We start from the raw sequence: 26,100 nt of genomic DNA on the forward strand, positions 1-26,100 counted from the left end.
AGTTGTTTGCAGACGACTGTGTTGTGTTTAAACAAATTTCATCCGAACATGACCACATCTCTGTTCAAAAAGCAGTTTTTGCTATTGAAGAATGGTGTCTGAAATGGGCTATGGTACTTAATAGTGAAAAAACTGTTCTCTTACGTATAACTAGAAAAAAGTCTCCAATTTTGCTTCCTTACTTTCTTCGCGGAACCATGATCTTGGAAGTTGACAAATATAAATATTTAGGCATAACACTCGACAATAAGTTAAAATGGTCGGCTCACATTACTAATATTTCTACATCTGCATTTCGAAAGCTATGGGTTTTACGAAGAAAGCTAAAAACTGCCCCTGCACACATAAATAAATTGGCTTACGAAACTTGTGTGCGGTCTTTACTTGAATATGCTTCAGTAGTGTGGGACCCATACACAAAAAAAGATATAATGATCCTTGAAAAAGTCAATAGGAAAGCGGTTAGGTTTATATACGGAAAATACAAAAGGGAAGACTCTCCTTCGCAGTTAATGATCTCAAATAACATTCATACACTAGAAACCCGCAGAAAGATTAATAGATTGATATTCTTGAACAATAGTTTAACAGGAAAAAATAAGCTCCAGCTTCCAGAGTGCATTAAGCGTCCTCTAGTGAGAAGGACTCGGAGCGTTCATGAGCATTCACTTGCTCCCATCTTCGCCAAAACTAACAGCTTTAAGTACAGTTTTTTCCCTAGAACAGTACAAGATTGGAATTCATTACCGGCATCTGTTTTTTCCTCACAAAATTTTTCTGATGCGTTACATCGTCTACTTACCTGATATGTATGTTTTGTATCCTTGTGCTACTAATATTGTATAATTTTATTCTTTGGTATCCGTATGCTGCTAATATTGTACAATTTTATTCTTTTGGTTTATTCTTTTGATATATGTGTGCTGCTAACATTGTATAAATTTTATTCTCTTGGTTATGTAACAATGTAAATTCATTCCTGCTAGGGCCAAGCAATGGCCTGCAGTATTCTGAAATAATAAATAAATAGAGCGGGCTACTCCCACATTGGGACCGGGAGTTCTACCTCCCTGGCCAGATACTGGGCTCACTTGATATGAACCAACTTAAAGTAATCCACGTATCTCATATTGAGATTGGACGAAGCATCGCCATTACACTTCTCCAGGTATTCAAGCCTCCGCATTCTATATCTTATCTCCATATCTCTTTCCATTTGCTCATAAAACAGTTCAATGTTGCCAAAATGAGCACAGTGTTAGCAGAGTGCCGTGTTTGGCACTCTAAACAACTTCAGCATGTTACTTATGGAAAAACAACGTTTTATTGGACTTAGCTGCCTGCAGCAGTAAAAGAACACATTACAATGCAAACAAGTAGAGCACTCGACTCTGAGCATGCTGTGTGCACACCGTCCACCAACCTGATGTGAGTAGAATGGGCAATGCGTTGCAATGGCTCCACAGAAGGCATGGCCATCACAGCGCTCTTTGGATTTGTAACAAGGATTATGGGCCACTCACGGTAACGTACATCCACAAAACTGAACAGACCATGGTCCACTGCTGCAACCCGGAACCTGGAACAACAACAGGACAATGCATCAATCTCATTCAACTGGCTTAGTTACATAGCACTTGTGAAAAATCAAATTGCGGATATGTTAATTGAAGCAGCTCATGCAACAAAGTCAGCAAAGCTGTGGTACAAGGGAGTTATCATACCCTTCAGAAGTCCTAAAGGTCTGTTTTACCACTGCCCAAAATCTACTGGAGACTTTTCGAATGCTTCACTAAATTTGAGCTTGGTATGTAATTCTATACTCTCCATGATATCTTATGCATGTTTTTGTATGCTGTGCTGGCTCTACCAACACTGATGCTTAGCTGCCTTTTCCAATGCCCTGGTAGGGGTGTGTTGCTGGCTGTTCTTAGCAATGGATCACCACAAACATCAGCATCCTGCTGTGCAGTCTCACCAATGTGTCCTGGTTATGCAGTTCTTTCAGGGCTCCGATGAAGGCTGGCTCTTCTCTGGCTGACATCCGATACTGACCATGCTACCACGAGTTTTGCGTGCTGGCCTTCATCACCACACAAAAGATGCTGTTGAACTCCCCTTAATAGCTTCACTGTAACATTTTATGCCCTTCAGTGTGCAGTCTTGCCTTACAGTATCCTATTAGTAGACACCATGTTTGCAATTGTGCATGCCAATGTCACACCTTGAAGTCCCAAGCAATAAGGAAAACAGGCCCATTTAAAATGCATTGCATACACTTCAGGGCCGCTTATATTTTTACCTGTGGCACTAAAACATGAAGATCACCATATTTCTGCACGTATAACCCACACCAGAAATTTAAAAAAAATTATCTGTAAAGTGGGGATGCAAGTTATATGCACATTTCGGCTTGAAGTATGGCTTCACGGCAACGCTCACAACGCTGCCGTGAAGCCATACCTCAAGGCAAGGTTCTCTGCCATTCAAAGCTTCGTTATCACCTAGTGTTGAAGCTCCCTTCTCCGCTCTTTGATGGTCGCCAATTATCCTCCTCTTTACAGGCAGACATTTAGCATTTAGTAGTAAGCGAACAGTGCATGCGGCGCCAGCAAACTCATACGTAACCCGTTCTCATGGCGCTCCTTCGGTCAGCACGAAGCGTTTCGTGATACAACGATGAGTCAAATCACTGGCGGGATTTCTGGCTCAGTCACGTTTGCTCCATTTCTATGTTCGCGCTGTCATACGCTGTCATGTGAGTGCTAGTTGGACTCCTAATCACGTCACATATCACGTGACTGATTCGTCTGCGATACCATCCCGCGTGTAAACCCAGATCACGCAGATGTAGGGGATCGGAGTGCTGTCGTGCTTCAATATTTTTAGTGCTTCTGGCGACACTAGACCCTTAGCATAGTTCCTGACAGCTGCTTCAGAATCGGAAAAAACTACAGCTGCATTCATGCACGTGGTAGTTGCTAAGGCGATCGCCGTCTCTTCTGCAGTCTCAGAGTTTTGTGCACGGACTATGGCAGACGCTAGCTCTCTGCCCTTAGAATCTATGACGTTCAGGGCGTAAGCATTTCTTTCCGGGTATTTGGCTGCGATCCAGCTTTCACAGGATTGCCAAGGAATGGGGGAACCAAGCCGCTGGCCGAAGATACAATGTGGTCGAGTCATGCATCCGCAAGTGGAGACCGCTTTGGCAAAAATTTGAGCGTTGTTATACTCAGTTATTACCACGGATTTATGCGAAGATATATTCTTTTTTTCTTTCCGGGCTGTTGTAATTGCGGCTGCGGTTTATACCCGGCGGCAGGTTATACGTGAAAAAATACAGCACATGCAAAGCGTGTCAGAAAACACTGGAAAATACAAGAATGTACTGTAGGGCTAGTCAGGTTAACGTAATGTTATTCTGCAAAGCACGGACACGAGACATAGAAAGCTTCTTGGATAAAGGTAGTGAAAGGTCGGGTGAAGCGCAGCGCAGTATATGTCTCTCAACAAAGGACACCTCAACTCTCTCCCGTCGCCCTTCCACCCCTGTGAACATGAATCAGCTGCGATCACAGCTCTAAGCCGCCCCACCCACTGAAACACGAATGGACCGCACCAAATGCGCTGCTCGCAGATTATTCACATGTTGCTCGCTGGCTCGTTATTCAGAGCCGTTCTGCAAACAGCTTAATCACTCGCATTCATCTTTGTTGGTTGTGTCGAAATCGTTTCTCGCCACGCGGTTTCTCAGCCTCGTTTGACCAACAACTGGTTTGACTCACTGCCGAAATGGAAGATGGCTGAGGCGCCCGCTGATCATCGGCAATGCATGACGTTGCCGGGGAAAACAAAGCGCATGGCTATACATTTGGAAACTAAGTGCTTCTAATTGATGAGGCGATCATCACAAACATGCTTGCATCAGATAGCAATGGCGATGATGCCAGTGATGATGCGGTAGGACAGACTGCCTCAACGTTGTCCTCGCAGGAAGCCCAGCAGATGATTCAGTCCCTCCGGGGCTTTGTTTTCGCGAGGAACCTTCTGCTGCACTACATGCAGGACCTGGATGCATTGGAGGAGAATGTCACCAAGCTTCGCGTAAAGCATGCAAGGCTGACTGACATAAGGTTTCCTCGTGCAAGCCAGCGGCCCCTTTTGGAGCCACCAAAGCAATGCCTTGGTGGTGCTCGCATATCGCTTGCCACCCGTGACCCTTCTTAAATTTGCAGCTGTTATAGCAGCGCCATTCTTTAACGCCAACAGCCGCGGCTTGCTGGGCGTGAACAAAGCACCCAGGTAGCAGTTAAACGAGTGAACACAATCAGCAGCCAGATGAAGAAAGGTGGTGGAGAGGTCCACTGGCCTCCCCACCATTATAGCTTTCTCACATCAGCTCTGCCATCCCCCTATTTTGATTTTTTCATGCAACCCAATTATAACATTTATCGGTTATAACAATGGAATTCTCATGGTACTTGAATATTGTTCTAAGTGGGTTCGACTGTATAACGAAGTTGAAGGGGCAGCCAAAATTACTTCGTTATATCCATTACTTTGTTATATGCATTACAGTAAAACGTCGTTAAACTGTACCCGCTTAGACAGTAGTTTCGTATTAGAAGTAGTAATGTTAAATCCACAACTCAGCTGCCATTGAACATAATGAGTTTTGTATCCGCATAAACTGTACCAGCTTATTGCGTCATATCGATTAGCACATAGTGTTTCCACTTTTTGTCGCGCAATCATGGGGGCATGTCACGATTGCAATCATGGCAGTACGTCGGCCCAGTAGAACAACAAGCCTCAGAGATCAGAACGACCTCCAAGCACAAATGCAAAGGGCGCTTGGAAGGGTGAAGCCGCATCAACATAATTTCGGCAGGGTGCCGGACAGTGTTGTGGCTTCACTGCAGCATGCAAGCTAGGACGCGCGTCATGCCTAAGCTTGGACAAAAACTGTGTGCTCGGCATAGAAGAAAAATTGGACATCGGTCGTGCTATCAAACGTGGCACAATAAGTCGGTGCTGGGATGCGAGAGGGATCTATCGTTGACTATGGTGTGTGGCATTTGGAATGCGAAGAAGTTGCTCGGCAGTGCTGCTGCGACCGCGAAAAGATGTCAGCTACAAGTTTAGACTTTTCGCTATCATTGCCTCTGTTGTTGCCGAAGTTTCGCCTAATGACAGTGATGAGGACAAAACGGAAAGCGACAGCACAGGCGATTCAGGCCCAACAGTGACAGAAGCTGTGTGTTAAGTCAGCCTCATGCGGGTGTTTGCAAGAAGAAGGGTCTAGCGGAAAAGCTAGCTCACAGCTTGAGTGAGTTTGAGGCTGCTGTCGTCGCTGCTACCCCACCATGGCATAAAATGAAAATAACAAACAGACTTTTGTTGTACGAAGTGAATAATACTGCACATTTTTTGCCCTTTAATCACACTCTCACTGAGTTCCGTTTTTGACAAGTATGTGGGTGATCTCGCGCAATTTCGGTTAAGCAGTACTACCGTTTAGTACATACTTTTTCCGAGATCCGGACAACTATGGTTTAATGAGGTTTCACTGTATTACAGTTTATTGCAATATATGCCCACTGTGGTGCACAATTGTAAGCATGGAAACAAAAAGATGGCTTTGAACTCACGCTACCATTACACTGCCACGCATGCGATGAAATTTGAATAAAATAACAAAAGAATCTTTGGCATGTGCAACAAGAGGCTTGGGACCTGACACAGCAGCCTTTACATAGCTGCCTTCTATTCCATTGTGATGGTCTTTTGCGCATGCTTTCCACTTGGCCCGCCATGGTTGAGCAGCACGTGGTGCACAACAAAGCGCTCCACTCTGTGATCGAGAAGGCAAGAGAACTTTACTGCACCGGCTTGGCTCAGTGGCCCGTGGCCTCCGAGACTGCACTGATGCCAGTGCGATCTCCAAGGCCGCGCCCAGATGCTAGCCGGCACGGTGTGTCGCAGGGAGAGGAAGAAGTGAATGCACGGCCTGGGCATGACCCCCCCGAGTATGTGCCCAGAGGTCTCTGAGGCCAGGCCCAGCTGTGCTTGCATGTGTGGCACGCCATAGAGAAAGAGAGAAGTGAATGCACTAATCTTTTGCACTGTCGCGCATAGTGGCACACTGTGGCACGGCTTGTGCAGCCAGGCACGCAAAAGAGAGAGAGGTCAGTGCGGAGAAGTGCGATAATGAGCTGATGCTTATGTGAAAGTGTTCAGTTACGTGCAGTGGTGAAAAAGACCAGTGCTGCTTGACGACGTATTCGACGCAGGGGTGAGGGAGTCTTAAAGTGCAGCGGCAGACGAGTGCCGAAACCTGCAGAAAGTGATGTAATCGATACCAAGCGGTCGGGTATCTTTTGGTTTCGGAGACGAATCTAGTTCATTATGTATCCACTGGCAGGACACCTTCAGTTCTCTAAAAAGGGGTTTTAAATACGTGAATCTCTATGGGAATTTCAAGGGGAATTTTATTTGCTTTATTATATGCGCTATTTCATTATAAGAAGGTTTCAGTGTAATATTCCTCCAGAGCTCTATTTTTGTTAATTATGTGGTAAGACGCTAATTACTAGAAGAGAAAGTGAAGGTGGAAGTTTCATTATTTAAATTTCATACCGAAACCGCTCTGCTGGTGCATCAATATGATGTCACATATTTCAAAGTATCTCATATTTGAGCCACTCGAAAGCAGTCAAAGTTTTTGAAACATGTTAAGCTTAGTTTTTTACTCTTTCAGAATACAGAGCAGTCCACCTTTACCAATAGTAAATTAAGTAGGCCTGAGCAGATGCCTTGAAAATCTATAACACAGTAAGCAGCTGCGCGAACTTCAAGGTCACTTCACTACCCGTCTTTCATTTTTGTTTCTTTTCTGGCTTATTAAGCCTCCTCTTGTGGCAAGAGTGGCTTTCTTGACATTGAAGAAGGGTGATAACACAGCTCCACCTCCTTTTAGGGTCCCTTCAATTGAACTGTAGCAGATGGATCCCACCGACATGACAGCATGTTTTCAACCTTTGATGATTCTGTTCTGTTGACTCGAACTGCATCTGTAGTAGTCAAATAAAAGCTGTACAAAGGCACTCACAGGCGACCGGTCTTCCAATCGGCTAGTTCTAGCTCGAGGAACCCCGATGGCTGCAGCGCATACATGCCCCGGAAGAAACCCAGAAGACTGTGGTAGTGGCCACACAGGTATGGGCCACCAAACCTGCAATGATAAGCGAGGTTGAAACCGGAGCTCTGCCATACTTGTAGTCAAAGAACACTCAACAAGCCTGCAGAATTCAAAGGGCACTCTGTATAACAACAGTACTTAGTCCTATTGGGTTGCAGCATGACTCGAAAAACAAAGAAGTCCCAGTTTTGCCCAAAGCAAGAAGAACTGACTATGATAGCAATGTATTAGATTATTACACAAAGTCACCTTCATGGTTTTATGGTCAGTAAAAAATGCAGAGGAGATTCACTTACTAACTAAACACACGTGGCGTTACATGCCCAAAAACACACATGAATAGATTTCACTTGTTGGCTGCGAGTGCTCGCAGTCATCGAGCACCAATAGTGGCAAGTATGCATTTTTGTCCCCACAAAAATGTTCCATGCTAGCGCTCCCTTTACCATTTCACCGCGCCAAGCCTCTAAAACTCAGCAGATCCTGTGACCTTCAATAATAGTTGGGTAGGAATATAGCGCACATCCAGGCACCAGCCTTCTCACTTTAACTGCTCACCCACACACCAAAAACACATCCCGTGATAGACACAGCAGGCAGGTCGCGCATGTGCTGTTGCATTTGAGATAGCATGGCAGCAACATGAATGTGCAACAGTCTGTATGCTTGCCACAGCACCAAAAAAAGAAATATAAGGCTCAGTTGTACCTCACAGCTGGATACAAACTGCATTTAGGTTTCTGGTCTACTTTCAGGCAACATGTGCAACGTCACCTACTGGTGAGCTCGGCTATTAAGAGGAAGCTTTATCATTTTCCTCATTCAAAATACAAAGGTAATGCAGAAATATTCATTATCATCATCATCAGCCTCGTTACGCCAACTGCAGGGCAAAGGCCTCTCCCATACTTCTCCAACTACCTCGGTCATGTACTAATTGTGGCAGTGTTGTCCCTGCAAACTTCTTGATCTCATCCGCCCACCTATCTTTCTGCTGCCCTCTGCTACGCTTCCCTTCCCTTCACCAGGCTAAACAGTGGTTCAACAACTAAAACAAAGGCTAGTATGCTTCGCATCCTGGGCTTAACCTTAGCTAAGCCACAGCCATTTTTTTATCTTGCATGGTTGAAGACCTTCCCTGCTAATGTGCTGCTCATCACAAATTCGCCCCTTCCTATCATGCCCAGACTAATGGCCTTACTAAGCACCTCAACCGTACACTGACCAACATGCTCTCCATGAACGTTTCTGACGATCACAGTGATTGGGACACTGCTCTGCCATTTGTCACCTTCGCCTATAATTCATCCTATCATGAAATGGCCGGCTACTCGCTCTTTTATCTTCTGTTTGACCATGCCCCCTTTCGTCCTTTGGCACCATGCTTCTGTGTAATTTAGCGTCAACCACTTCATGTGCTCAAGATGCCATCACCCGTGCGGCCATAACATGCACGGTAGCTCGCGATTGGCTCTCTTCATTGCAGGTTGAACAAAAGTCCCTTTATGATCGTCGACACAGAGATGCCTACTTCCCTCGGAGCTCTCTCATCCTGCTCTGGCTCCATCTCCATACTCCTCGTGTTGGCCTTTGCAAGAAGCTGCTGTCGCGCTATGTTGCGCCCTATCGAGTCCTGTGCCAAATAACATCTGTCACCTATGACATATCTCTGCCAAGACCCATGTCATCGACTACCACACCACCAAGTGATAATGTGCATGCTTCCTGCCTCAAACTTTAGAACTGCAATACACTGTCCATGAAATAAACCCTGGCGGATGAAGCACCGTCCTGGTGAAGACGGTGCTCCATCTGCCAGGGTTTTTGTCATGGTTGAGCAATGAAGACGACAATGATGAGGGCATGATGGAAGGCTCAAGCTAGGTGGAAGCCTGTTTTTGTGCTGTGTAGCTTGACTTGTACCAACCAGCTACTGCCTATTAAATACTCCTCGTAACAATGTCATTAAAGTACCCCTTTAAACCTTGACCTTTGTTCATGCTCTTCGGCCCACAACTGTCTAATAATCACAGTGTGTGAGTCACGATGATCAAACTATGAGCTTTTAAATCTGACTCAAGCCTCACTGGAGCAAAGCCAACAAGTGGGTGAGCCACACCTGAGCAGCTCGTGGATTTCCTCAGAAGACACACTGCGTGTTGGGTGATGACCAAACCAGATGGTCATGTTGCTTCCCCGTGTCTCCTCCCGAATGCGCTGTAAGCTGCTCAGCTCAGCCTGCAAAAAATGTTGAGTACTTTTCCATTGAACAATATCGCGAAAGACCAAAATATATGTACATGCAGCCCAGTTATAACTACAGTAGAACCCAACTCTTACGTTCCTTGGCACAGCGTTTTTCCGGCTGCCCCGTTGTTTTTGCCCAGTCCCGTCACAACTCGCATAGAATCTCATGCATTAATAATATCCCTGTTGTTACACTGTGGCTGTGAAAAAGTTCCCACGTGACACATCGCAACCTGGTACCCTGAACCCGCCCACGCAACGCGTGCCAACACGGCCACATTGCCGGGACAGGTTCTGGCATAGCCTCCTAGATAACTTCTGTGCTCGCCGGATGACTGCAAAACGGTCGTCTGTGGAGGTGCCACTTATGTAGGGTGAGAGTCAGCCTACTGAGGGTAGCAACAACCCTCACCAGGCACTAGGCAATCATGGTACGGCTTTGCAAGAGTAGCAGCAGCAGACAACCAAAGTTGTTTGCACTCTTCACATAATAATGCTTTTGACTGGCGGTTATTCAGGGTACCTGCATCGCACAAACTGCAATCTTCATGATGGCATCGTGAAAGCTGAAGGCGCTTTCCCTTGAGGAAAAGCTGGACATACTAAACGTAGTTGACAAGCAGCCAGCACGAAAAAGGGTCAACACTGCCAAAGACTGCCACCCTCAACGCTTAACAGCATTGCCTCAATGCCTGCCGAGGTAGAAGGGGATGCCGTTCTCTTCGGCCCGAAAGCTAAGCAGGCTCATGACACCAAGTATGAGAACCTCGATGAGGCTCTGATTTAAACAAGCAAATGCTGCCGTCATTAACTTTGTCGGCAGCATTTTACATGAGAAGGCGATGGAGATAGCCAACAGGCTGAGCATCACCGAGTTTGCGGCGTCAAATGGCTGGATTGCTCGTTTCCAGAAGAGGCACAGCATCGCTTATAAGACAGTATGCAGAGAAGCAGCAAGTGTGAACTTGGGAACAGTCGATGATTGAAAGGCCACACTATCACATACGACGACTATGTAACCATAGATGCTGCCATCGTGACGTGGGAGTGCCAGAGCATCGCGAAGATGGTTGCGAACTCAGCAGCAATTGAAGCAGCTGAATGCAATGATAACCAGCCACAAGATTCCAGGGAATTGACAGATCCAATCTTTGGAAAAGCCGTCACCACTCTGGAGCTCCTCCGCAGGTATGTACATCACACCTCAAAGCGATGCTGACGGCAATGCAGCCTTTCAGGCTATTGAAAAACGTGTGGTGCCTTCTAGCAAGCAAAAGAAACGGTAATCCATCATTTTCGATTTTTTAAAGTCCTAAGCATATTTTGCGAAAATAAATTGTTTTCAAGTCAAAACTGCACTGTTTACATTCCCTTTCAGAGCTTTCCTCGCTGTTGCGTTTTTCCGGCTGTTACATTTTTTCTTCCTGGTTCAGTGAAAAACGTATGAACGCGGTTCCACTGTATATACCATCTTGCCTAGCAACAGTACTTCGTAATCTTCTGAACTTGGTTGTAAGCCTAGACGAAACAGCTCCAAAGAGCGTGCAACTGGCTTAAACAGTACCGTGCATCACCCCTGCTCCTAATAGTATTGTCTTTCAAGTTGACTATCCCCACATAGTCAGTGTTCCCCATCATAAAACAGTGACATGCCTTGAATCAGATTTTTCCAAAGGACTTGCTATGATTGGAGTCATCTGTCCGCAGCATTGCACAATATTGTTATGTTGTGCTGTGACAACAAAGAACCAAACAACCAAAAGTACAACTTAAGAATCTGACTCCTTATTGGGTGAAGTCATGAGGAGAGAGTTCCAGAATCGGAAAAGGTTGACCACATGCTGTGGCAAACACACCCCCAACTCCAAGAGTTGGCAGAAGGCAAACAGTTTGCCAATCTCGTGAAGTTGGCTAAGGTAGCTGACAGCCTCATGGAGTGTGCTTGGAGGTGGTTGCAGTGCAAGCTGCCACTGCCTCCAACAGCTCAAGTGGTGAGGGACCTCACCTTCCAGTCAGCTGTGAATGTGACTGGCCTGGCTGGAAGGCGACTCAGATTCTAGGCGGCTGCAGCTGTCGTGCTGTTGCAGTTTCTGCCGGTGGCATCCTATTGGCTGTTGCATCCCGCAGTGATACAGCCATCATATTATCGACACCAGCTGTATGGACTGATCACTTATGCTATAAGGACACCTCTCGCAGCACCATCACAGGGATATGAACACCGCGACTCCGGGCGATTTACCTGCCATCGTTGTGGAGGTGTGGGTCACACAGCTTACGAATGCGCCACAGGTCGGCGTACCAGCCTGCTCTGCTGCTGCTATGAATGCAACGAAAACAAGGATATCTGACCAAAGTGTTCAGGAAACGGAATGTGCCATCTCAGCGAGCACCCACATGACTGCGCTGCAGGCAGTGGTTTTTGCCAGCAGGAAGGAGCCCCTCCTGGAGATGCGGATTGTGAAGATTACATTCCAAGCCCTACTGGATACAGGCTCAAGTGTGAGCTCAATTGGAATGCCGGGGGCAAAGGCAGCAGAGGAGACTGGTGCTAAGCTCATGACACAGGTGTGTGCACTCCAACTAACAAAAGGTTGGTTCCTGTCTACCACATCCCTAAAGTGGAAGATGCAGTGGGATGCGAGCGGCCACAACCAGTGCTTCCTGTGTGTACCAGACATACATCGATACACTTTTCTCGGTGGGGACTTTTCGAGTGCAACAGGCATCTCTATACATGTAGCACTAGGCAGTTGGACTATTGGCATTGACCCGTTATGCAGTGTGCTGTTAGCTAAACACAACAAGGGTCCAGCCGCAGTGCTTGCAATAGAGGAAGATGGAAAGTTACCACTTGCACACCTTCTTAAAAGAGGTTCTTGCAGCCACTGACATAGGAATAGTATTCCAATTGAAGAGGGCAAGCACTGCATTGTAGCAACAAAACTACAACCAAGCACGAAGGAAGTGCTTGACGACTTCAGCCCTTTGTTCACTACAATTCCTAGGTGTACCACCCTCGCTCAGCACTGCATAGACACAGGAGATAGTGCACCTGTGAAATGGAAGCTACGTCCAGTGAATGCTAAAAAGCAGAAAATAATTGAACGCTACGTACATGACCTCCTAGAGCAGGGTCTTATAAGGCAAAGCACTGTCCTTGGACAAGCGCCCCAATGCTCGTTGCGAGGAAGCCTGAAGGCTACCGGCTTGCTGTAGACTGCCAACCCTTGAATGCACAAACCAAGGTGCCTGCCTACCCAATGCCATGAACGAACTGGCTGCTAGCACAACTTGGTCAAGCTCAGTGGTTCTCAAGCTTCCATCTCTTTTTTTTCGGATTCCTGTTTACAAAGCGAACATTATGAAAATGGCCTTCGTCTGCCATCAGGGTCCATTTGAGTTCGTCAGGATGCCCTTAGGGGTGGCAGGTGGCTTGGCGACTTTTCTAACCTTGATGGACCTTGTGCTACAGGGAATCAATCACTTCGCTACGGCATTTTTAGATGATATTCTAGTCTACTTGAAGACACTTGAGAGCGACGTTGAGCAGGTAAGGGAAGTACTGCAATATATTGAAAGTGCTGGCTTTACGATTACCCAAGACAAAATACAGGTGTGCCGTCACTCCCTGAAGTTCATGGGCCACATCATCTCCCCTGGGCAGTGCGGACCAGATGAAGAAAAGGTGCGTGCAGTGCTAGGTTACTTAAGACCCAGCACAATTAAGAAGATGCAAGACTTCCTGGGGCTTGCTGGCTATTACACTTTTCACTAACAGTACATCCACTGATGGAACTTTTGAAAAATAATATATAGTTTATTTTAATTCAGGGGTTTTATGTGCCAAAACCATGATCTGATTATGAGGCACGCGTAGAGTGGGACTTCCGAATAATTTTGACCACCTGGGGTTCTTTAAGGTACACCCAATGCACAGTACATGGGCATTATTGCATTTCACCCCCATCGAAATGCGGCCATCGCAGCTGGGATTCGATCCCACAACCTCCTGCTGAAGAAGAATGACCCGTGGTAGTGGGCAGAGAGCCAAGGGCAAGCTTTTGCTGCACTGAAGCAATCCTTAGCTCAGGATGCAGTTGTGGGCTTTCCAGATCTAAACCGACCTTTCATGCTTAAAACTGATGCAAGCAGAACTGGCAATGCAGCTGTACTACTGTGGGCTGGCCCTGATGGACTGCAGCCTGTTTCCTTCATTAGCAGGGTTCTTACTGAGGCTGCAAGCCATTATACTGTACATGAGTGGGAGAGCCTTGCAGCGGACAAGTTCAGGGCCTATCTCGAATTTACTGAGTCTGAGATTCACTGTGCCCACTTGTCCTTGTCTTAGCACCGACCAAGCTTTGCCCAGGGTCAAGTGTTGGGTCCTATGACTGCAGGGCTTCAATTGCCGAATCAAGCACAGATAGGGACTGGCAAAAATACCTGCAGAAGCCTTGAGCAGAGCCCCTCTCCAGTGTGAAGACCACCCAAGTGACAGTCTGCATGAGACACTTCTTCCCCATTGCTGCTCCACGTCTTTATATTGTATCTTACCAATTCATTGTATTTAAAGAATAATAAACTGAAACTGAAACTGCTCTTGAAGTGAAAATTACCTTTGATCAAGTAGCAGTGACCTTGGAAGAAGATGCCACACACTTAGGTAACATAGGACGGCTCATTCCAAAACAGGCTCTTGACAGCTGTCTCCCAAAACTGAAGACTGGTCCAGGGGATTCCAAGGTCAGACCCTGATCCCCGCCTTATTCATGATCTGGCAGAGACAACATAACTGGAGCCAAGCAGACTGCTGGTTCAGCAAAGAGGTAACAAGAAGGTACCATGGTTATCTGATCACCTCCGACTCCTAGTGCTGAAGATGGCACACGACCACCCCACTGCAGGCCATGCCAGATTTTTCAAAACCATGTGTCTCAGCATGGTTTATCTGGCTGGTCATGCGGTCTGACATATCAAAGTAGGTGCAGTGCTGTGCTATCTGTCTACATGCAAAAGCTAGATGCCAGAAGCCTGAGGGCCTCACGAACAGTCAGTGGGACAGAGCTCCCATGAAAGAGGTGAGTGTTGATATTATCGGGTTCTTTCCATCTATATCTCGTGGCCACGAATACTTGCCGGTGGCTATCGACAAATTCACTGTTTCCAGTGCTCTTCCTTCTGCGAATGGCAGCAAGTACGAAAATCTTAGAGTGTATGGTTGCAGTTTTCTGCTACCATGGCACACCTGTGGCCATCACAAGTGACAATGGGAACCCCTTTGTTAGCACTTTATGGTGAAACCTCCTAAAACACTGGGGCATCAAGGACTGTCGCATTGTGCGATACCGACCGACATACAAATGGTCAAGCGCCACAATGGCACCATTAAGCTGTGCCTACGAGCATACTGCTCCAACCACAAGGACTGGGATCAGCCCATACCTGAGATCGCCTTTGCCATGCATACTGCAGAGAGCGAAGTCACTGGATATACTCCAGCATTGCTCTGTTATGGCCATGAGCTCCGCACTCCATGGGAACTCGCAGATGACAAGGAAGATACATGGCAAATAAGCAAGAGCGCACTGAAGATGAAGACAAAGGAAGACCGTCTTCGTTTTCAGTGCTCTGTTGCTTATTTACCATGAACCAATACCAACTAACTCAGTTTTCCATCCTCTACAACGAAGATACGGAGCCTCCTGCAGTGGCACACCATGTTTTTGTTGCAGAACTCTAGCAGTGCCTTGAAGAGGCCCTCAAGTATGTTCAGAAACATCAAGCAGCTGCTTGGCAAGCACAGAAGTCCAGTCAAGACCGTCATCAGCAGCCAACGACTATTAAAGATGGTGACCTCGCACTCTTAGAGAGTCATACCTCGAGTGATGCTGCCATGGGTGTCTCAGTCGAGTTGGCATCATGACGATGTGGACCTTATCCCGTTGTCAAGCGGTTAAGTCACAATGACTGTTCTGAGTGACTCTACTACGGGACATCGTCAAACTATTGCCCACGCAGACCAGTTGGTAATCTACCATTAACCACAGGTTCTCTCTTCCCATGCTGTTACACATACTGAGGAGGTGAGAGTTGTGAGGAGAGAGTGGTGGCATAAGCAGACCGAGAGCTGCAAGTGAGGCGAGGCAAGGCATGGTTCTCGGAGGCTGCGCGCACAGCTGACTGTAGTTGCCAGAGAGAACCATGTGGCGTGAGTGTGGCAGCCAGAGGGGAAAGAAGACATGGGTGACGCAGAGTGTGTGTGGTGTTGTGTGCACAGATGGACCGAATGTGCACAGTGTGGGGAAGAGTCACGGAGCGCGGTAATAAAGAGAATGTTTGATACCAACATGTCAACATGTCATCATTCGCAACAAACTTATGTCCACAAAAACAAGCACCATTCAAATCACAATGAAAACAGCGATCAAAGTCGTCGGTTGTCAAATTTTACCCCAAGAAGTTGATTCCGCCCACTTTTTAGACATATTTGTAAATGTCTCACCGTGAATTCCAGAGTAATTGCTGATTCTCACATACATTTAAGAATGTAAAACACCATTTGCATCATGCAGGCAATACAATTGGAAATGTTTGTATTGCTACAGAATTGACAATGCTCAAGAAATTTGGGATACAGGAAGTATCTCTTGTGTTAGCAATAAACAACTTAATAACAGGGATAATCTCGTGCAAATGGTCACCAGTAAATAATCAGAACAATGTACACATGACAGTGTCACAGACATTTAATGTATCCATGCCACACTAACAGCATCGGATACGTTCATTTCAAAGTTCATTTCATTATGTTGCTGCTGTTCTGTGTCTTCTACAGCGAAGCTGTATACGGCTAGGGTTCCATGTATTTTTTGTTTGTACGTCAACAATAAAAAATGCCTTAGAGATTCTTCAATACTAATCTATCACTTTAGCCTGACTCAATATTTGCCTTTAGTGTCCCTTTCAGCAGACAAACTATGCAGCTGGTTAAGCTGGATACACACGATGGGACGGATGGCCTAATCAATTTTTGGATAAGTGTCTGAGCTGCAAGGAATCGTACTACCAAGCAGCTCAACAGCTGCTTACTTTTGCACAAAGCGATTCAGCAGCACTGAGCCCCGTTATGCTCGTCCACAAAAACTGGCCATCCATTTTGTCATGTGAATCAAGCTTCAGAGGATATGAAGCCAATCCCAGCCCATGGCCTCAAAGATTTTCAGCCTACCACTGATGCCACCTCATTTCTCACCCTATGTCGAGGAGCTGTTCTGGTTCTCAATGTTCTGGGTTTGGTGTTATCTCCAGTGGGCGGTAATGGTAACGTGTTTTTAAAGACGTCTCCTTTACCAGCTTTTTGTGATGCATCCCTTAGTAGTTCAAACAAAATTTTGTGTGGCCGCTGCTCTTAAACAAGGCTTTTTATGTGGTCCAAAATTTCATAGCTATTGGTCACTACTGCTGCGAAGAACCGCCCAAAACAAAAGCAACATGCAGTAAAACATAGTGCTTCTGCCTTTCATTGTCTAGTGGGTGTGCATTTATTTGGGCTGCATTTTCAGTCATTAAATGTGCATTCATCTTGTTCTGGGAGTCAGACCGACACAGGGAAAAGGACATGAGAGAAGGACATCAAGAGAAGTAAGGCCAACCAAACAAACAAACAATTTCGAATTGGAGAGCAGAATTAATAGCAGCAAGCCATGCATGCCAAAATGAACAAAACATGCTCCACTGCAACAATTGATTTCTTCAGAGTGACTGTACTTTCATAAGCATAATATGAATATGCTGCATATGAGAATGCAAATGGCTAGTCGCACACAGGTTGCCCTGCATATTTTATGCATGACTTGTTTCCCATGTATGTGACCTTCCTTATTTTGTTGTCCAGATTGCATGGTCACCACTCAGGTTGAGCTACAATGCCACTTAGTTAAAGGGGCACTAAAGAGAAACACTCAGTCGGCTTAGACTAATAAATGTATACTTTCTAAACCCTGTTTTGATTAATCCCACGATAAGTTGATTACTACAAAAGAAAATGAAGGTAAAAGTTCTGTTTTTTCTTTTAAGTTTCATGCAGAAACACTAGCACTTGTATGTCAGGGTGACATCATGGATTTCAAAGAATTTTTTCATCTTTTGGCTGCTGTAGCTCTATAAGGATTCTTGAAATTTGCTAAGTTCAGCCTGTGGCTGTTTTAGAATAATATATATAATGTAGTCGATATTTACCAATAAAAAATTAACCAGACCCCAGCAGATTCTGTAAACATCCACTATCTTGTGTGGCAAGCTTGTGCAGGCACTTCAAGGCACTGTCACCAAATGTCTTTTGTTCATGCATCTTTTCTCGCTTAGCAAGCTTCCTCTCACAATAAGGGTGACTCTTTTCTAGGTATTGCAGAAGGTTAGTTAATACAGCTCAACCTCTTTAGCATACCTTTAAAAGTGAAAACCAGTGTTTAAAGATGCTGTATTAATAGTGAATGAAGGGACAAATCTGTACCAATAAATTTCTACACAGCTCCTTTTTATGTACTCAGCAGTTCAAGAACTGGTCACAACTAGTAAAGCAGTTTAGAAGTACATGCCGAGAAACACGGCTATGATTGACTCACCAAAATTCAAACTTTGGAAAAGTAACTTACAGTTCTCAAGGAGAGTGTGTTGGGAGGTTAGTTGGTAGTACATATTTTTTATTTAACTTAAACTGACACTGAGGTACGAGACACTGAGAAACGAGACACTGAGGTAGAAGAAGACAGGACGAACACAGACTAACAGCTGGTTTATTGGGATCACACAATGCTGCCTCTTCGAACCATGCGCATGCCCAAGCCAGATCATAACCATGTGACCATGGAATACTCCTTTGCCACGCCCTTATCTACACCAAAAAATCATGCTCTTTCCTTAAACAGTTACAGTTGCTTCAAAAGAATGCAAATTCTAGTTCGTCTGTTGTGTTCTGAATGCATTTTTTCAATCCAATTTGCCAGAACAATTTGGCTTCTGGGGCCAAAAGAAACTTTAAGCAATTGAGAGCACTGGGGAGCAGCCACTACTAAGTTGGAAGCAGTCCGAGTTAACAGTTGGGTGTGCCAGCAGCTCTCACCTGGGGCAGAGAGCCGATGAAGTTGAACGGTCGCTTGACACCGGGATCAGTGCAGGTATCAATGCCAATAAATGTGTAGCGATCACCACCATCGTGGTGGGTGTAGGAATACGAATGCAAATGTTGCCGTCCTTGCACAGAGTACACCCTGCACACAGTGAATCAATCAGTCCTTTCGTTTGCTCTCTATCGCTGTTGTGTGTTAGTGAGTGACAGTGCGCGAAGCCAGTGTCGTAAATAAAGGTAGCGGTGCAGCAAAGACAACTTAACATCTAGAGTGAATGTGTGGGTGCAAGAAGCCAACGACAAAGAAGCGATGCGTGTGATATCTGATGCGCCGCCAAAACAAAAATACTAAGAAGAAAGGCACCATTAAGGCCCGTACACGATGGGTGACATAGAAGAAACTGAAGGAAGAAGAGATGAGGGAGAGATTCTAGAACGGCGTGGTGGTGTTCAGACACAAGTGAGCGCCAAAGAAGTCAGCGTCCGCCGGGAGCAGGAGTAAGCCGTCGGGCTGTGGGCCCGAGCTTCCAAACACCTACCGGCAGTTAGTAAAGCGATGAAAGGGGCTAGTTGGTGAACGTTCATGGTTATATTGCGCTCAGTTTTACACAGACGATGTTAAGGAAGGACAGGACGTGGACGGACGTAGCGCAACCGGCAGAACCTGGACTGCCTAGCCTCTGTAGCTAGGAAAAGGTCCCACAGCGTGACTGAAGTGAGCTGTCGGGCCACGAGCTCGAGCTTCCAGATTCCCACAGGCCGAACCTGGACTGCCTAACCTTCTGAGCCAGTACAAGGTCCCATCGCGTGACAACCTGGAGTTCACTCAAGGAGCGACCAATGCCTTCCATCGACGACCACTCGGCACTCTTCACCTACGCTACCATGTGCCAGAACTGTTGGTGAGCCGCACTCCGCTCTCCGTCTACTGTCCATGTGTATTCGGACACATCTAACAACTATAGGATTAGGATAGCGGTGACTTTGATTAATGAGAACTGTGTTTGTTATAAGCAGTGTAGAGTGCTCGTTATCCTTTTGTTTTTTTGCTCTATCCTTTGTTTATGTGCATTTTCTTTCCACTTTCTATACATAAATATATATTCTTCTTTCACTTCTGAAATTAAACGCTCTCATCCTTCATTTGAATAGAAAACGTAGACAGCGATATTATTTTAAGTCACTTTTCATAACCAAACCGTGACAAATTGGCATTCCCGACAGGACTTGAGCGTTTGATTTCCGAAGTCAAAGAAGAATATATATTTACATATAGAAAGTGGAAAGAACACACATAAACAAGGGATAGAAAAAAAACCAAAAGGATAAAGAGCACTCTTCACTGCTTATAACAAATGCAGTTCTCATTAATCAAAGTCACCACTATCCTAATCCTATAGTTGTTAGGTGAGTCCGAATACACAAGGACAGTAGACTGAGAGCGGGTTTCTGGCACATGGTCGTGTAGGTGAAGAGCACTTAGCTGTCGTCGACGAAAGGCACTGGTCGCTCCTTGAGCAAACTCCAGGTTATCACGCAATGGGACCTTGTACTGGCTCAGGAGGTTATGCAGTCCAGGTTCTGCCTGTGGGAATCTGGAAGCTCAAGCTCGTGGCTCGACAGCTCACTCCAGAAACGCGGTGGGACCTTGTCTTAGCTGCGGAGGCTAGGCAGTCCAAGTTCTGCCGGTAGGAGTTTGGAAGCTCGGGCCCATGCGACGGCTTACTCCCGCTCCCGGCGGACGCTGACTTTTTCGGTGCTCAATTGTGTCTGAACACCACCCCGCTGTTCTAGGGTCTCTCCCTCATCTCTTCTTCCTTAAATTATGGGGTTTTACGTGCCAAAACCACTTTCTGATTATGAGGCACGCCGTAGTGGAGGGCTCCAGGAATTTCGACCACCTGGGGTTCTTTAACGTGCACCTAAATCTAAGCACACGGGTGTTTTCGCATTTCGCCCCCATCGAAATGCAGCCGCCGTGGCCGGGATTCGATCCCGCGACCTCGTCCTCAGCAGCCCAACACCATAGCCACTGAGCAACCACGGCGGGTCATCTCTTCTTCCTTCATTTTCTTCTATGTCACCCATCGTGTACGGCCCTTAATGGTTCCTTTCTTCTTAGTATTTTATTTTGACGGCGCGTCAGTTATCACGCGTGTCGCTTCTTCGTTGTCGGCTTCTTGCACCAACCCATTTGCTCTAGATGTTAAGTTGTCTTCGCCGCACCGCTCCCTTTACCTATGACACTGGCTTCGTGCACTGTCACTCACTAACACACAACAATCGCTTCCAACAAGAGTTACGCAAGTTGAACAGTTGCATGAGACAGTACATGGTTTAAGCCTACAATACCGTAAAACTTCACCTTAAAAGGAAGCTTTATGTCAGGGACAACACCAGTTTTTCTGAACTATTCAAATACACTCAAGACCTCAATATCAAGAACACAAAAATATAACAAATATAATAGAGTTTTAGTATAGCATATAACAGCAAACAAAAGAAGTTAGCGTTAGCATCACATGCTCCGTACTGAGCATGCAGCTCTACAAAAATGGAGTTGGGACTGTTACGTACGTATGCTATTTGGGATTTAGGGTTAAACGCTCACGCAGCCAAGGGGAGCCTTATGTAGGGCAGCATGGCGGTGCCCATCAAAGCGAGAGCTACCCGCTTGGGATCTATCAAGCCATGGGCCTTCACTCATGCGTCCCCCACTAATGCGCATATTTGCTTTAGATTTGTGTAATGATGCTTTGGCAATGGCGTACAGGTGACAAATGGCCGCTGTCTTTGAGACACATTCTCGATTACCGGTGCAGTAAGCTTAACGAGAGTTTTCTCATGTTTGTTGTAGCTGCATGAAAATGGTGCCAAAGCGTGTATGTAGTTTTTTGTTCATTCACTAATTTTAAGGGATTTGGCTACAAGTCAAGCCTAATGTGCCACATTTTCCATGGCAAAATTAAGTGATTTGTGCGGTCAGTGCTTTGGATCAGCTTCACTTAGTGACAGACTTGCGGATTTAGCATTGGATTAGCTCGATATTTTGTACAGATTTGGCTTGCCAGTACTTTGTACTTTTTACATCTAAATGGGATCGTATATGTTTGCATTGGCTTTTCACTCCGTTCTGCTACTCTTAAAGACCAATTTGTGCCAGCACAGTGCTGCCTATCTTAGCATTAGCACTGTATCACACAACACTAATGCAAACGTTTTGTGCTATAATAAAGCTCTCTAATAGGAGATAAAATAAAATGTTTCTCACAGATATCAGCATGCAATAATTATGTGCTTAAAACTTAAGTCGATATAATGAAGGTATATTTGTATCAGATACAACTTCATTATAAGATTAAACTGTACATGTATAATGCTAAGATGCTCTAATTGGAGATGAGCTGAACTACTCAATGAAAATTGTTGCGTTTAAAACAGAGAGCTAAATCCTACTGCCCTCTGGAAGCAAATCCTTGATTTAGGGCTTCACATTGTTTCATGAAAATTGCCAAGAGGTAAAAAAAGGAAGATTTAAGCACAAAATTAACGAATCTTGAACTGTGCAGTAAAACATATCACAATTACGTAACTGCATCTGTTAAGTCATCTAACCTGAGCAAATACAATTTGTTGTTTTTCAACTTATATGAATTATGTACTAAATGTGCCTGAAATCATAAAATGTCCAGTGCATACCTTCGGTTTCATTTGAACTTGGTTCCTGATAAAAGGCTATGGTACACACACTTTAGTTAAGTGAAGTTGACATTAAAATAACCGTTTTTCTCTTGTTTGTTTCTGTGAAATTAAAGTGAAGTTTAAGTGTAGCGAGATGACATGCGAACATAAGGAGTAACAACTGAGCTGTATAAAGATGAAAGTCGTGGCAGCTTTACAAATATGATGCAGCAACAGCAGCAACAAAGAAGCACTTTACCTGTAAAAGTTGTGCTCATGTTCCACAGAGGCAAGGTTCAGATTATCTGGAAAGAAAGATGATCTGTGAAAGGAAAACCTGTGCTCGCACTTATGAAAATAATGACATTTTTCCTTTAAAGCGATGCTTTCTTTGCAACATGTTCTGCAAACATTTGTATTATTAAAGTTATGTTTACATAAAATTAGCTTTAACATTTGTGTAAACATAAAGAAAGCGTTACTTAACGCCAATTTCACCGTATGCATGAAATCTGCCAAATTTATTTCTGGTTCAGTCTCTGTGAAGAGCACGTGTTACAATAGCACACACCATGATTTCCTCGAATATCCAACCAGATATGCTTGCGTGTAACACCCGTTTCATAGATGGCTCGCCAGTATTGTTGCCACTCCTCGCGCATCTGACCAGAGTCCAGGAAACGAGCACCCAGAGAGTCTACTATGTCACCTGTGGGAAACGATAATATCACACTGTCATGACACAACTAATGATTTAAAAGTTTGCAGAGTGCATTGAATGCCGACCAATTCACAGCCACACTTCTTTGTAGAGTCGTATAGGACTGAGGAGACTCACCTGTCATTACTATAACAGGTGGCTTGATGATTTTCATTATGGTTTCAGCAATGAATTCCTTCAATTGCACTGCACGCTGCGGTACGGAGCCACTTAGATGCGTGTCAGTGACCTGCATGAAATGGAAATAATGTAAAGGCAGCACAGGATCTATTTGAAGTAATAAGCCTCAGGCTTCAAAGCCATCAGTCAAGATTCAACACATAACTTGTCCAGGTCATTGCTGACAGTATGTGCAGGTATTTTTCTCATGCGGTGTATAAATCCAATATATTGAATTGAACAAGAGCGTGCACATTTCGGAGCTCTTATTGTGTACCGGGAACGGACGACATTTGTGGACAATAAGCCGTCCGTGAAATGTTCAATGGCAAAATCCGTACAAGCTACGGACCTTTTTATCTATGTACGGATAACAAAAGTACGTCGATATTGACGGCAAGGTTCTGACTGGTTTTGTATAAGTCGCGGGCCGCTTATTTCGTCGCGACGATAGATCGGATTTTTTACAAGCACTGCCGCAGGAAGGCACATGTACCGGCAAACGGAGGCCTCAGAAGAGCCCCTGAGATTATACTAAGGTAGGCGGCGCAGGATCTCCAGGGCATCCAAGGGATGCGAGGGGATGAAAGCTGGAAGCAGGGCGGCCCGTGGTTTGGAGCCGCGGAGGCCGAATCGTGCCAGGGGGTGTTCGCATAAAAAGTTCACCGATCTTATACAGCCCTGGCATGCTCAGGCCTCGGCGCGCCCCAGCCCACGGACCAGTCCGGGTTCTTGTCCCCGTCGGTGCTTAGGTGTGCTGGAGGCGCCGCCAATAATGCGAAATAATGACACGTGGACACGTTGTTACAATTAGTAAATAAACACGATTGAATAACTATAATAACGCCTAGCCGCCAACTTGTGACGCTAAGTTCAGCACTACTGCTCCCCGCGACTTCTGCAACACCAGTCAGCCGACAACCATTTGAGGGAACCGACCTGAACGAAGTACATGAGGTGGCGGTGTTCGTCGTTGGGTACAGTGTCCGCCGAGGCGTCGTTAACTTCGGCAGGCCACATCTGTTGTTGCTGGGACGAATCGTCGATGCTCGCCACATATAGTGACGCGAGCACAAAAAACACGAGGACAGCCAGCAATCGCTTGGTACACGCCATGCTCTGCGGTTTTTGTCGCGGCGGATTGGACATTCGGTCGTATCAACATGAATCACAGAGGGGCGTCGTTTTCTAATCGCGACGAGGGCGTGTCAGGTAGCGTTTGAGGAAGAAGAGAAAAGCTCCTGTGGAAGCGGACTGCTCCCCTCGTGAAAGGAATCAGTGGCCGCAGTGGCCGTCTCTTCGTCGTTGCCCTCATCGCATCGCCGCGAGCCGGGCAACGTCAGCTGTGACACATGACGCAAGTGACAAGTGTGTTTGCGTTCAGCGCCGATGGCGCTGTCGATGTTAATTTCAAAGTGTCCGACGAAATGCATTGGCGTTCCAGTTACTTTGGTGCTTTTTTGCATAAAACAGCATTTTCTTTAAAAATTTGATCAGCAATGCAAGTTTCACGCACAGAGTTTCTCACTATGTGTAGTGAGAAACACTATGGTTTCACGCATCGTGGTTTCACGCATCGTGGTTACACGCAAGCATAGAGTTTCCTACAAAGTAATTTTGTAGGAAACTCTATGCACGCAAGTACAGTGTACTACATAGAGTTGCTCACTACATTACCTAGAGGGAAATCTGGCGCTGCTGCGCTGTGGTATGCAAGGGAATGCCGGTATATTGTGGATTCGGATTAGCATCGTTCTCGTAGAGACAGGACACCTTGAAGGGCCGGCGTTGGGCGTACCCGGTGAACGCAACGGGTACGTTGCGTGCACCCAAATAGCCAACTTATTACTGATTTGGCTTGGCTCCCGTTGGATTTTTAAAAGGCGGCGGTAGTGCGCTTTGGACATTTCTTGAATTTCTTGTGAGCGTCTGTGCAACAAGGTGTAACCTTTCTCTATGGTGAAACCTTTACGAGGTGTTTCTGCGTTGTATGTTCGATTTAAGTGGTCTTCGCTGCCGTGGTTAGTTTGTTTGGCTGGTTAGTACATGTGCAAACGGTCTTTTGTGATGTTCTGGAGTTATGGAAGGTCGTCGCCCCTATTGCAAGTACTTGCGTTGTCGCGACATCATTCGAACACTATACGATCAGAGCAGAAACAAGTGCTGTAACCTACCCCGGTTATTGTGTAGGCGTCAGCTCTCGAAGTATTGGTCAATGCACGGTGGGAGCCCGTTTTATCTGCGGATGCGTGCTTGCACCAACTCTGACGAAACTCTGATCATTCGGGACCTATGAAAGCAGTGCTGTGTTGTTTTTGTTCCCTGCTTAGTTCGCCTGTTTACATACTCGCCTGAATGTGTGCTATTGTGGTTTTTAAGTTTTCCCCCGTGGGTCTGTACCAGATACCTCGCATTCAGCTGCTTGTCACCTGTGGTCGTTTATAACTTTGCTGCAGAATTTTGTCCTTAAGTCGAATAAACTTTGGAAGGAAATCGTGAAGCTTTACTCCCGGAAAGCGCTTGTACGTCCATAGAATTTACAGTTCAAATGCAACACATATCCTCATTTAAATTTTAGAAGAATTTATAGTTTCCGTAAATTGAAATTGCAGATAAACAGAATTCAATAAATTGAAGATTTCTATATGCACACCAAATAAGTTCTCCAAAGTAAAACGGTTTGTTACATTAAAGTTCAATATATGGAGGTCTAATTGTACAAAATTGATTGATATAGGGGTTGATTGGATACAGGGTGTGCATATTCACACGCCTGGTTCCGTAGTCAGTCGTTACGTGCCGCTCTACTTGGGCAATAAACCAAGCAACAATGTTAATGTTTTCGAACTGTTCATATATTGGGAGCACACCAAGAAGGTGATCTAAAACCTCCAGGCATATGGTGACTTTCTGTTCCAAAAGAAAAAAAAGTAATAGTAATAATGTGTACAGTGGCATAGC

At 45.5% G+C, this 26,100-nt stretch overlaps 1 protein-coding gene across 3 annotated transcripts in view; it reads right to left on the reverse strand.

Moving 5' to 3' along the window:
- Positions 1–24,533, reverse strand: part of LOC139051009 (transmembrane protein 62-like) — an 88,585-nt gene extending 64,052 nt beyond the window's left edge. For all 3 annotated transcript variants that reach the window (XM_070527995.1, XM_070527994.1, XM_070527992.1), the window contains exons 1-8: positions 24,079–24,533; positions 23,098–23,209; positions 22,831–22,968; positions 22,519–22,564; positions 18,573–18,720; positions 9,321–9,439; positions 7,112–7,234; positions 1,424–1,579 (exon numbers count right to left, since the gene is read on the reverse strand). In XM_070527995.1, coding sequence (XP_070384096.1) covers positions 1,424–1,579; positions 7,112–7,234; positions 9,321–9,439; positions 18,573–18,720; positions 22,519–22,564; positions 22,831–22,968; positions 23,098–23,209; positions 24,079–24,288 — 1,052 coding nt within the window. In that variant the 5' untranslated portion in view covers positions 24,289–24,533. The remainder of the gene's footprint in view (positions 1–1,423; positions 1,580–7,111; positions 7,235–9,320; positions 9,440–18,572; positions 18,721–22,518; positions 22,565–22,830; positions 22,969–23,097; positions 23,210–24,078) is intronic.
- Between the last annotated feature and the right edge of the window lie 1,567 nt (positions 24,534–26,100).

This window comes from Dermacentor albipictus, chromosome 10, assembly GCF_038994185.2.
Source record: "Dermacentor albipictus isolate Rhodes 1998 colony chromosome 10, USDA_Dalb.pri_finalv2, whole genome shotgun sequence".
Lineage (NCBI taxonomy): Eukaryota > Metazoa > Arthropoda > Arachnida > Ixodida > Ixodidae > Dermacentor > Dermacentor albipictus.